The 12954-nt window shown below is 51.0% G+C and overlaps 1 protein-coding gene across 1 annotated transcript in view; it reads left to right on the forward strand.

The window, feature by feature from the left end:
* ADRA1B (adrenoceptor alpha 1B) overlaps positions 1 to 12744 on the forward strand; it is a 97568-nt gene extending 84824 nt beyond the window's left edge. The window contains exon 4 of the mRNA XM_066342278.1: positions 12103 to 12744. Within this exon, the coding sequence (XP_066198375.1) occupies positions 12103 to 12707 (605 nt within the window). The 3' untranslated portion in view covers positions 12708 to 12744. The remainder of the gene's footprint in view (positions 1 to 12102) is intronic.
* The last annotated feature ends 210 nt before the right edge of the window (positions 12745 to 12954 follow it).

Here is a 12954-nt window from a genome sequence, read left to right on the forward strand (position 1 = left end):
TTTTATCTACTGTGATTTTACGGTAGGTTTTAATATCTGCAGGGGTGGGGCGACCCATCCGCCTAATACCAGCCCCATCATTCCTCTTATTTTTCATCGACTTGGCTGTTTTTTCACGGTTATTCTTTCATATTCCGTATTCTTCCATATATTTAACTGTGGATCATTTAGCTTCCCCCTTCAAAAAACACCACCGCCTCCTGTTGGCATTTTAATGAGGTTGTCTTCAATTTCCAAATGAGTGTGGGAAGAACTGAAGTTATCTTCAGCCAGCCCTGGCTCTCCTTCGTGCAGGTCTGTTTTTATGCCCCTTTAGAAAGTGTTTAGAGCTGCCTTAGCAAAGCTCCCCCAGTGCTCAGTTTCTGTAAGTGTTCTACAGGGAAATTGCCGTTTTCCGTGAGGTCAAAATGTGGGACACACTCAGTCTGGCATCAAAGATGGACCCTCAGGTGCTGCGGCCACCACTCCACCCTACTGACTCTCTGCTCTGGGCCTGAGCCAGGAGGCAGCCTCCCCTCTGGAAGATGGAATGGGTCAGTCACTCACTGGGTAATTGATGGCACTGACCATATACTCAGCCCTGTTCTAGAAATAGAGGACACAGACCCCATCTTTAAGGAGCCTTGGCCCTGCCTGGCTGAAGAGTCAAACGTCACATTCCCTTAATATCATAACCTTCCCTGTTAACCCATGTGCTCTGAGCTCGGTTTTAATGGGAGATAAAGAGGAAGAGGCTTGGAACAGTCAGAACAGTTTTCCAGAAGAGATGGGAATGGAGCTGGGCGTGGGCCTGTGTTACCATTTAAATAAACAAAGAGGAAGAAAACAGAGTACAAGCAAGTGGTCACTCCACAACCACGTACTTAGCACCTGCTGTGAACACAGTACATGGAGAGGAGATTATGTGTTCAACAAATCTTTTTACACATTCACTATAAGCCGTGTTCTGAATTCGGTTCTAGAGAAACCAAGATGAGGAAGATCAACCCTGGTCTCAAGGAGTTTGAAACAAGGGAAGTAGACAAGTCCAATAGCTGTTATGACAGAAATCTGTGGAGAGAATAGCAGAGACCCCTACTCTGGTGACAGTGTACCTCATGGGCACCTATGGATAGGATTCAGCAGGTCTGTGAGGCCCTGAAATTACAGGATCCCAAACTATTTGCATCATCAGCATTGTTAGGTCAAGAATGACCAGGGTAGAATGATTCAAAATTCTTGGCCTCTAGACGCATGTATTTTAAAGGCCAGATAAAATATATGTAAAGACACCATTACAAATAGCAACTACACAGTTCTAGCCTCCCGCCCAGCCCACCAGTGTCCTAAGAGCCCAGAGGCAATACTGGCTGCTGTGGAAACCGCCCAGGTCTCAGACCAGGCAGATGTGGGTTGGAGTCCCAGCCCTACCATTTAATTCTGTGTGATGTCGCGAGACTCCATGTCCACATCTGTAAACGGAGAGTTGAGAATGACAGAACCCACCCTCCCTCCTGCCTGTTGTGGGGGTAAAAGCAGGTAAGGTGTGCGGGTCACCTGGGTCTTAGCAGGTCGTCGCCACCCGCTCATCCCTTCCTCCTGCTTCCACGCTTCAGGGGAAGCCGGGCATCGGGGGCTGTGGTTATGAGGAGGAGGAATCTGAGCCTGGAAAGGGTGCAGGGGAGGAGGGGAAAGGAAAGGACTTCTCACACCAGTGGACAGCGTGAATACAGGAAAAGGAGCCAGAAAAGTCAACTCGTGTTGCGAAGAATCAGACGGTTGCAGCCAAGTTGAGCAGGTTTTAAGTCCCAGCCTAAGCGCTTTGAACTTGATCCTATAAACTCCAGGGAGTGTTTGGAAAAGGGAGTCAATCCCAGGGTGATTGGCTCTCAGCCCTGCCTTGGCTCCTCCACGAATCCGAAGACACCCAGAAAAACAGTTTTAAAAGGAAAATTGAAATGTGGGCTAAGGCCACGCTTCTCACCGTGGGATCTCGTTAAAAAGCAGACTCTGACTCTCTGGATCGCTGAGATTCTGCAGCTCTAATGAGCACGCAGGTGCTATCCACGAGGCTTCTGCAGGAGCCTCACTGGGCGTAGCCGGGTATTAACGTATTTCAGTTTTATTATTTTGTTCACTATTATTATTCATGTCACACATGTTGGCTGAGTGCCTGTCATGTGACAGGCATGAGGCTGGGCCTGGGGAGAGAGAGACAAATCAGACGTGAATTCTCTTTTCTAGAAGCTCACGGTCTGATCAGGAGACATGAGGCATAGCCCTAAGCAACTGTAATTCGAGGTAGAAAGTGATAAATGCCATATTTTAGGTTCAGATAAAGTGCTGTGACAGTTCAGCAAAGAGAGAGGTTGTTCCTAGTTGAGAGAGAAATTGCCTGGTGCTTAGGGAAATGAAAAGAAGCTTCTTTTTCTTAATATTAAATGATGAGTAAGAAGCCAGACTGCAGAGCTGTAGTTTACTCCTAGTTCCGCCATTCAGTCGACATGTGACCTTGTTAACCTCGGTTTCCTCATCTGTGGGATGAGACACAATAGGCGGGGCTGCCGGAAGGGTTGTGCGAGTGAAGGTTGCAGGCATGGTACCTGATAACTAATCCCTAGTTCGTTGTAAATGGTGGCTCTGGTGGTGATTATTGTTTTGAGCATTGCTTTAAAACTCGATGTGGATCTGTTGGCCCCAAAGATATTGTATTTGCTGGACTATTTTATGATCTCATTCCAGGGTTAAGTGGCTAATGAAAATGGGAAAAACCTTGCAGGGGATTTCCAAATGCAAGGAAACCTCCCTTACAAAGCTGGTGCTGAAAGAATCAGCAACTATTTCACATTTTTCTTGTTTTTATTAAGCCAAACTGGGGAGACTTGGCTTGGCTGTAGGTATAGCCAAGTGCTCCTAAGAAGACACACATTGTCAAGGAGTTCCACCCTGTTTACACGCTGATCAAAATGGTTCCCCACCCACTAGCTCCCCTGAGGTCTTTGGCTTATTTGATGCTGACTCTAAAAGAAGTCACATCAAATTTATGAGCCTAGAGGCCCTGGCCGGTTGGCTCGGTGGTAGAGCGTTGGCCTGGCGTGCGGAAGTCCCGGGTTCGATTCCCAGCCAGGGCACACAGGAGAGGCGCCCATCTGCTTCTCCACCCCTCCCCCTCTCTTTCCTCTCTGTCTCTTTCTTCCCCTCCCGCAGCCGAGGCTCTATTGGAGCAAAAGATGGCCCGGGCGCTGGGGATGGCTCCTTGGCCTCTGCCCAGGCGCTAGAGTGGCTCTGGTTGCGACAGAGCGATGCCCCGGATGGACAGAGCATCGCCCCCTGGTGGGCGTGCCGGGTGGATCCCGGTCAGGTGCATGCAGGAGTCTGTCTGACTGCCTCCCCGTTTCCAGCTTCAGAAAAAAAAAAAAAATTATGAGCCTACAAACCACCTGGGTAGGCCAGGTAAATGATGCATTAGGTCCTCATGCTTCAGTCTCCAAGCCCTTCCATTGGTCACTCCGTCATCCGGTATTTAATGAAGGCCTATGTTCATGAAGAATTAAAAGGGCCCCCTTTCTGCCTCACAGTATGGGGGTCCACAGGCACAGCAGGAACTAAAAGAGGAGGCTGCTGGGCTTCACAACAACAGATCTCATTTCAAACCCTCTCTTCCCTGTGTAGAACCCTCCTTCTGTGCCTCTGTTTCTTCATCCTTCACCACAAGAATAATCCACTTTGCTCATGGAGCTGTTACGCGAACTAGAACATAGAAAGCGGGCTGGCACATAACAAGGACCCCAATAAACACAGTATCTCTTGGTTTGTTGGTTTGTTAAAAATAATATTCATTGGATTTTTCTTAATTACAAAAGTAATTCATGTTGATGGAGAAAATTTAAGAAAACACTGAAAAATACAGAGAAGGAAAGTTCTCCCATAGTTTCGGCACCCAAGGGTAAAATTGTTGGTTTTTGTCCATGTATATATCCTTCCGGCCTTTATACACGTGAACGTACATCCTGTGTTTTCCCCTGAGCTGAACGGGTAGTGATTAAGAGGCTGCCCATCCTAACAGATTCTGTCACCCACCAGTGACCTTGAGCAGCTTACCTTCCGTTCCTCACAAGTGTAATAATAGTCATGGCGGCCCTGGCCGATGGCTCAGCGGTAGAGCGTCAGCCTGGCGTGCGGGGGGACCCGGGTTCGATTCCCGGCCAGGGCACATAGGAGAAGCGCCCATTTGCTTCTCCACCCCCACCCCCTCCTTCCTCTCTGTCTCTCTCTTCCCCTCCCGCAGCTAAGGCTCCATTGGAGCAAAGATGGCCCGGGTGCTGAGGATGGCTCCTTGGCCTCTGCCCCAGGCGCTAGAGTGGATCTGGTCGCGGCAGAGCGACGCCCCAGAGGGGCAGAGCATCGCCCCCTGGTGGGCAGAGCGTCGCCCCTGGTGGGCATGCCGGGTGGATACCGGTCGGGCGCATGCGGGAGTCTGTCTGACTGTCTCTCCCCGTTTCCAGCTTCAGAAAAAAAAATAATAATAGTCATGGCCTCCAGCCAACATGTGCAGGTTGGACACAGTACGTCAAGGAGAGCTGTAGATGACAGGGTGGAATGGGGCCCCCTAGAACAGGGCACAGTCATGCCAGGCTGCCTTGGGAACAGTGGCTGTTGAAGGAGTAATTGGAAAACGATGGTTAAGCGTTAGGCCCAGTGGCTGACACAGACGGAGCTTGTTAAATGGTAGCTACTGTTCCACAAACATGCTGCGTGGTTTTGAAGAGTGCAGGTTCACAGAGACCTTGTGTTCACAGTTCAGATTAGTTGAATGGCACCTTCAGGCTGACTTGCTGGGACCACATCCAGCCAAGAAAAGCTGTTCCTGTGCCGATCCTGCTCAGCCTTAGTTTTTGACCCTTGAACTTCACAATCCCTCTAAATCGCCTTAGAACAGGCACGGCCTAAGAGCTGGGGTAGGCTCACTGCACCATCTGCTTGCGTCTTTATCCGCTCCCCTCAGACTCGGCCTTCTCCTCATCCCGCCCAGGGGTCCAGCTTCCCACTCCTCCAAGCCCTTTCAGACGTGTTATCTCATTTGATCTGCTTAGAAAGCCTCGGTAAGAGGCTCCAGGAGGCATCAGAACGGAGCCATGGGACCTCCAGCAAGCGGTTTCCCAGAGTCGTGCCCACACTGCTACTCGAGTTCCGTACAGGTTTGAGTGGTGTGCAGGACGGCTTGTCGTGACAGCAAGACGGGGCACAAGGGGCTGTGCCTCTCATGCTCAGCCAGTCATTGAGCGAATATTTGTTCAGCCCCCTACTGTGTGCCAGGGGGTGGATTCTCCACTGAGAACATGATTCGTACTCACTTCTCTTTCCACCCTTCCGGTACCTCGTAGAAGAACTCCTCTCAGTGTAGGGCCAGCAAGTCTTCAACACCCGTCAACCCTGGCGAATGTCCCTTTCTGAAAAAGAGAGCAGACCTCGGCCCACCCCTCTCTGAGATCTTTCTCTACTGTGACACTCTATTTATAGCCACAGGTTTTAAAATAGTGATAAAAAGCTTCCTTAAAATTTTTGTTTTAATTCAGATACCGAAAGTGAGCTGACTTAAAGGCAGTGAACACAGGTGGTCCAGGTATTAGAGAGGCGGCTGCTGAGGAAGCTGTCGACCTGAGCTGGGCAAGGCTGAGCCTTCTGAGGGTTGCTGACCCCTTCAGGCCCACGACAGCTATGGATTCGCCCCCAGAAAAATGTGCGCATGTCGTCGGCCTAGCGTGCGGAGGACCCGGGTTCGATTCCTGGCCAGGGCACACAGGAGAAGCGCCCATTTGCTTCTCCACCCCTCCGCCGCACTTCCCTCTCTGTCTCTCTCTTCCCCTCCCGCAGCCAAGGCTCCATTGGAGCAAGGATGGCCCGGGCGCTGGGGATGGCTCTGTGGCCTCTGCCCCAGGCGCTAGAGTGGCTCTGGTCGCAATATGGCGACGCCCAGGATGGGCAGAGCATCGCCCCCTGGTGGGCAGAGCGTCGCCCCATGGTGGGCGTGCCGGGTGGATCCCGGTCGGGCGCATGCGGGAGTCTGTCTGACTGTCTCTCCCCGTTTCCAGCTTCAGAAAAATGAAAAAAAAAAAAAATGAAAAAAAAAAAAGAAAAATGTGCACATGTCACATACAGTCTCAGCTGGCTCAAGCATCCCCTGCACCCCAGGCCAGGGCTTGAAACGAGCAGGGAGGTAAGAGTCCCGACACCCGGTGGGCACAGATCTCCCCTCGGCTCCCTCCTCGTCTTGGTAGCAGAGACGCCGGCAATGACGGCAGTGAAGCAGTCAGCCTGGCTGCACACGAGTGTGCTCAGCGTGTCAGGCACTTTCCACGCCTAAGCTCCTCTCATTCGTGCAGAAAGGAGCTGTCGCCATCCCCGTTTCCCGGAAGCTGAGCCTCACTGGCTCAGGTGGCTTCTCCAGGGCCACAGAGCTGGGAAGCCAGCCCTGCCTACCTGTGACGTCTGAACAGCACTCTAGCCACTGACCCCCAGTGCCTCGACAAGTGTGGAACCCCGTGAATGACAACTCGAACGGGTTCTGCCCGTCGCTCTGCCGGTCACCAGCTCAGTGACTTTGATCGAGTCACTCACTCATTCTCACGGAGCTCCCGTTAAGGACGGAGGTTCCCAGCGCAGGCAAGCCGTGGTTCTAAGACACGGGGTGCTGCACCGTTTCATAAGCAAAAGCAGTGGGGCCAGGCTCGGGGACATACAGCAGTGAGTTTGGGGTCCTGTCCCAGAGCCCAGCACAGCCCTGACTTCAGCAGAACGTGGGCTTCCAGGAACCCTCATTTCCTGTCGATATTTGCTCCCCTCTCCTGGCAGCTTGCTTGGCCCCCAGAGGTCTGTTTGGATGCCCAGGGGGAAAGATGCCTGCCCCGGCTCCTCTCTCATGCCCAAGAGGCTCAGCACCTTCCCTAATGAACCAGGCTCCGTGGCTCCCGCCAGGGCAGGCCAGTGTGGCAAACCAGGCCCCTAATCCCGGCCCCTAATCCCGGCAGCTACTGTGCTGCTGGGGGGAGGGGGAGGACAGGGGCCAAAATATGCAAGGCATCCCAGGCGCCCCGTGCCCAGTCCCGGGCCCACACTGCCCCCGTGTGGTGGGCCTAGAGAAGCCCGCTCACCCCAGCAGGAATGGGCAGGCTTCTTCCATCTCAGCCTTCACACGACTGAATGCTAAGGCCCGGGAGGACCCAGATCAAACCGCACACCTGACGGAGAGACGGTGAGAGGGAAAGCGACTCACCCGAAATGGTACACTGAGTTACCACACGTAGGGCTCACGCATAGGTTTCCTGGAATTAGATTTCCAGCCCAGTGACTCACAGAAATAATTATCCGGCCAGTGTTAATGCAGCGGTGGTTGGGGTGGCAGGCGCCTGGTAGTCCCCAACAGTCAATGGGAGGGTAGACGGCGGCCGCCAGTTCAGACGGCAGTTTGGCTGGCTGTCAGCTGGCGCGTGGCACTGGCCTGGTGACTCCTCAGATAGGAATTTATTCTACAGAAACACTCAGACGGCAGAAGGCAAAAGGCATGAGGCTTTTCATGATTGCAGTTTGTAACAGCCAAAAGTTGGGAATCACCTATTTATTTGAGGGTCATTGGGAAAGGGTTAAGTAAACTACTGCATATCCAGGAGACAGTAAGATGTAATGTAACAAGGGGCAGGGAGGTGGGGGCGTGGTGTGGCCCTCTGTGTCCTGACATGGGAAACGTCTCATACAGATTCTAAGAATGCAGTCTGGAGAAAGGTATGTGTATGACTCCATTTTTTAAAAACCCTAAAAGGATAAAAAAAACAAAACTATTAACTCTGGGCCCCTTTACTTCAGTGGAGAAAGAATATTTGCTCGAAAAAAAAATTTTTTTGGAACCTGTAATTTTTTAAAGTTCAGCATGTAAGCCTATTTATTTTAAGGGAAGTTTTCTTAATAGGCTTTATTTTTTAGAGCAATTTCAGGCTCACGCCCTGATTGACAGGAAGGTACCGAGATTTCCCAAATCCACCCTGCCACCAGATGTGTACAACCTCCGCCATCACCAACATCCCTCCCCGGAGTGGTTTAATTGTGACAGCTGATGAAGTGACACTGACACATCATTGTCACTCCAAAGCCATAGCTTACATAAGGGTGCAGTCTTAGTGCAGTACATTTAATGAGTTTGGACAGAGTTACAATGACATGTATCCACCATTATTGTAACATATGAAGTAGTTTTGTTGACCTAAATATGCTCTGCCTATTCGTCCCTTTATGTCTCACTCTTATAATTAAAAATACACAAATCTGGAGAGGAAAAGAAAGGAAATGAAGATGTAGTTCCTGCCCAGAAGGAATTTAACATCTGGGTGACGAGCAAAGACGCAGCCACCTCTGGGTGACTTTGTCACTTACAGATAAGAGGGTAAGATCTGCTTGCATCTGTTCTGTGGCATAGAGAATAAAGAAGCCAATCTGAGGTGGGTGAGGTTAATAGGAACAGAGTTCCTGGAGGAAGGTGATGACCGGGCCAAGATATAAAGTATATTTGGAAAATGGCCACCATTTATTACTTTCAAGATGCCAGAGCCTGTGTCAAGAATTTTACACGGATATTTTCATGTATTCAGAATAACCTTATGAAACAAATATTGTCCCCATTTTATGGGTGAGAAAATTGAATATGAAAGGGCCAAAAACTTTTCTAAAGTCAAACAGCCAACACACACAAAAAAAGGGGGTTCAAAACTAGGTCTGTGTGATCCCAAACCCTGTGCTCAAGTCACTGGAGACGACCCAAATCAGCCAAGGGGAAAAAATGACGATGTTTGCACTTCCGCTGGGGACTTCTGTACAATGTCTTAATCCAAAGAAGCATGGGTGATGAGATGAAAACCTAACCAGACCACAATGTGCACCATCATCTGTCTCCCCTAAAGCTAACCCAGAATGTAGCCCATTCCCACAGTTCCCCCGAGGTGAGAAAAGAGGTCAGAGTCCTTAATCAGCACCCGTATCTGGGCTGCATGGCCCTCTTTCCACGTGGAACCCCTCTCTGGCTTAGCCCTGTGCCAGGGCCCAGCCATCTCCCCCCAGCCACCATCCCTGGGGTGCTCAGCAGAGAAGTGGGATAATAGGCTAAACCTCAAATAACCTAGAAGGTGAAGTGCCTCGGGGGGACTCAAGTGCAATCCAAAATCAAAGACAGGAGTTCTTGTGGCATCTGTGCCACCACCTGTGGGCTCTCCGGCCACTCTCTGGGTCCTGGTATCTCCGGCTGCAGGACAAGGAGTTTGGACACGATTGCTCATGTGCTTCCGTTCATATAGTCTAGAGCAGGGGTCCCCAAACTTTTTACACAGGGGGCCAGTTCACTGTCCCTCAGACCGTTGGAGGGCCGGACTATAAAGAAAACTATGAACAAATCCCTATGCACACTGCACATATCTTATTTTAAAGTAAAAAAAACAGAGCAGGAACAAATACAATATTTTAAATAAAGAACAAGTAAATTTAAATCAACCAACTGACCAGTATTTCAATGGGAACTATGCTCCTCTCACTGACCACCAATGAAAGAGGTGCCCCTTCCGGAAGTGCGGTGGGGGCCGGATAAATGGCCTCAGGGGGCCGCATGCGGCCCGTGGGCCGTAGTTTGGGGACCCCTGGTCTAGAGGTACGTGCTCTCCGTTCAACGGGTGGATTCACAGGAGATCCTTGGCGAGCTCACAGCCTGATAGAGGAGAACAGACAGGAATGCCAAAGGCAGAGTGCACGGTTAGGGACATGGATTGAACTTACAAAATGTTCTGTAAAGTATAAATATAATCTCATTTTAAGAAAATATTTCAATAAGAATATTCAACATAAAATAAAATCTGAAAGCTGCATGCACCAAAATGTGATTTCTCTGCATTGAGAGGTTATGTGTATTTTTAAAATAGTTTTTCATTTTGCTTTTTTATATTTTCTCATTTTCCAAAAAGGGTATTATTAGCAGCACTTAAATTTTTTTTTGTATTCAAACACAATTTAGTTTAGAATCCCAGCTATATTACAAACATGCTGTGTGACCTGCAGGTAACAAACTCTCTATGTCTCAGTTGCCTGGCATTTAAAATGGAAATTGTTTTTAATATTACCATAAAATATTTTGGACCTCAAATTCAGAGGGGTGACTTAACGTGTTTCTCAACTCATGCCACCTCACCATGATAGGTATGCGTGGACGTCTTTACTTTGATTTACTTCATTTCATTCCCATTCCCCTCGGCCTCCACTTTTGGCATCGATTTTGTGTTTCAAATGGAAGTATTTATTTTAATTTGAAAGTATTTTTGAAAAATGTGTGTGGTTGTTTGGCGTGTTACTTAAATAGTGTTATGTTATAAATCTTTTTTGTTTCCCTCCTTTTTCACAAAGAATGATGATGTATCTCCTCCCTTTTCATATTGCTGTATGGACTTGTCGTCCGGGGCCTCTCAGTGCTGTATAATCTCCAGGCTGTGCCTCTGCAGGGGTCTCCAAACTTTTTACACAGGGGGCCAGTTCACTGTCCTTCAGACCATTGGAGGGCTGCCAAATACAGTGGTCCTCTCACTGACCACCAATGAAAGAGGTGCCCCTTCCAGAAGTGCAGTGGGGGCTGGATAAATGGCCTCAGGGGGCCGCATTGCGGCCCGCGGGCCGTAGTTTGGGGATGCCTGCTACTGCGTTCTACCATTCTATAATTCCCAGTGAGTCTTCTGCCACTCCCTGTCACCACAGACAACACTGCCCTGAGCATGGTTACACACTTCCCTTATGGACGTATGTAAAATTCTTTGAGATCTATGCCCTGGAACAGAATTGCTAGGTTAGGAGGTATATGTATAATTTTGTTTTTTTAAGTGAGAGGAGGAGAGACAGTGAGGCAGACTCCCACATGTACCCAGACTGGGATCCACCGGGCAACGCCATCTGGGGCCGATGCTCCAGTACCAAGCTATTTTTAGCTCCTGAGGCTGATGCTCAGACCAACCGAGCCACCCTCAGTGCCCAAGGCCATGCTTGAACCAATCAAGACACTGGCTGCAGGAGGGGAAAAGGGAAAGAAGGGAGAGAGAAGCGGATGGTCACTTCTCCTGCATGTCCTGACTGGGGATCAAACCTGGGACATCTATAAGCCGTACCAACACTCGATCCACCCAGCCACCTGCCAGAGCAGGTGTGTACATACTTAATTACACCACATGGTGGCAGAATCTTCTCCAGGTCTTCACAGCCTCTGTCCCACCAGCCATGCAGAAGGCTCCTGTGTCCCCACACTTGGCACTGTCCAGCTTTCTAATTTTGCCAGCCTAACACATATAAATTATACCTCTCTGTGGTTTTCTTTTTAATCTGTCTAATATTTTGAGCATCTTGTCATTTGCTCATTAGCCCTCAGGTTTATCTATTTTGTAAATTTCCTGATCATTTTCTTTGTCTATGTTTCTACTGGGAATGCTGTCTTTTTCTTGTTGATTTGCAGGAGTCCTTAGATACTTTAAATATCAACCCCTTGACTGTCCTAGACATTGTAAATATCTTCTCCCACCCTTTTCTTGTAGTTTATCTTTTTGAGGTATTCGGTTATTTTTCTTCATCCCTAGATCAGAAAGATCATCCTTTTCATTGTCTTCTTATGCCTTTAAAGTGTTACCTTTCGAATTTAGGTCTCTAATATTGGCCATGGAAATAAATCAGTGCCTACTTCGTGGTGTTTTGTGACGAATAAGATAATATAAGTAAAACGCCAGCATAGCGTCTCAGAGCAAGAGGAGGTGTCAGTGATTATTAGTACCATTTGGGTAGAAACTGGAGACATAGGAGCTTAGATGCTGTTCAGGTAGAGCAGGAAAGCTTTTATGGGAGGAGGGGACGTTATGGAGGTTGGCCCTATATGTGACTGTAGGAGTCATTCATTGTGCGACAGAAAAGCGAGCAATCCAGGCAGAGGCAGTGGCCTTGGGCCAAGGCCTCGCAGCACCTGCCACGGGCAGTGTTTAGGCTGGAGCGGGTGGAGAGGCCCTGACTACTCACAAACTGCTGTCTGTCTTTCTGCCCGTGCCCACCCTGACCCTCCCCCTGCAGGCTCCATGTTCTCCACCCTGAAGCCCCCCGACGCCGTGTTCAAGGTGGTGTTCTGGCTGGGCTACTTCAACAGCTGCCTCAACCCCATCATCTACCCGTGCTCCAGCAAGGAGTTCAAGCGCGCCTTCCTGCGCATCCTCGGGTGCCAGTGCCGCGCCCGCCGCCGCCGCCGCCGCCGCCGCCGTCGCCTGGGCAACTGCGCCTACACCTACCGGCCGTGGGCGCGCGGCGGCTCGCTGGAGCGCTCGCAGTCGCGCAAGGACTCGCTGGACGACAGCGGCAGCTGCCTGAGCGGCAGCCAGCGGACCCTGCCCTCGGCCTCGCCGAGCCCCGGCTACCTGGGCCGCGGCGCGGCGCCGCCCGTCGAGCTGTGCGCCCTCCCGGAGTGGAAGGCCCCCGGCGCCCTCCTGAGCCTGCCCGAGCCCCCCGACCGCGGCGGCCGCCACGACTCGGGCCCGCGCTTCACCTTCAAGCTCCTGGCCGAGCCCGAGAGCCCCGGGAGCGACGGGGGTGCCGGCAACGGGGTCTGCGAGAGCGCGGCCGACGTGGCCAACGGGCAGCCTGGCTTCAAAACCAACATGCCCCTGGCGCCCGGGCCGTTGTAGGGCCCCGCGCACGGCTGCCTTTCCCTGGGGAGGGAATCGCGGGTGGGGACGGGGCGGAGGGGGAGGGGAGGGCGGCGGCGGCGCCTGGGGGCCCCGGGGAAGCGGGGCGGGGGCGGGGAGAGGGCAGCTGCTCTTCTGGCAGGGGCATGGGTGCCAGGTACAGCGTGGAGAGCTGGGCCAAGCATGCTGAGAGCCTGGGGGACCCGACGCCGGCCGGGATTACGGCCCTCTCTGTGTGTGTACATAC

This window comes from Saccopteryx leptura, chromosome 6, assembly GCF_036850995.1.
Source record: "Saccopteryx leptura isolate mSacLep1 chromosome 6, mSacLep1_pri_phased_curated, whole genome shotgun sequence".
NCBI classification, from domain to species: Eukaryota; Metazoa; Chordata; class Mammalia; order Chiroptera; family Emballonuridae; genus Saccopteryx; species Saccopteryx leptura.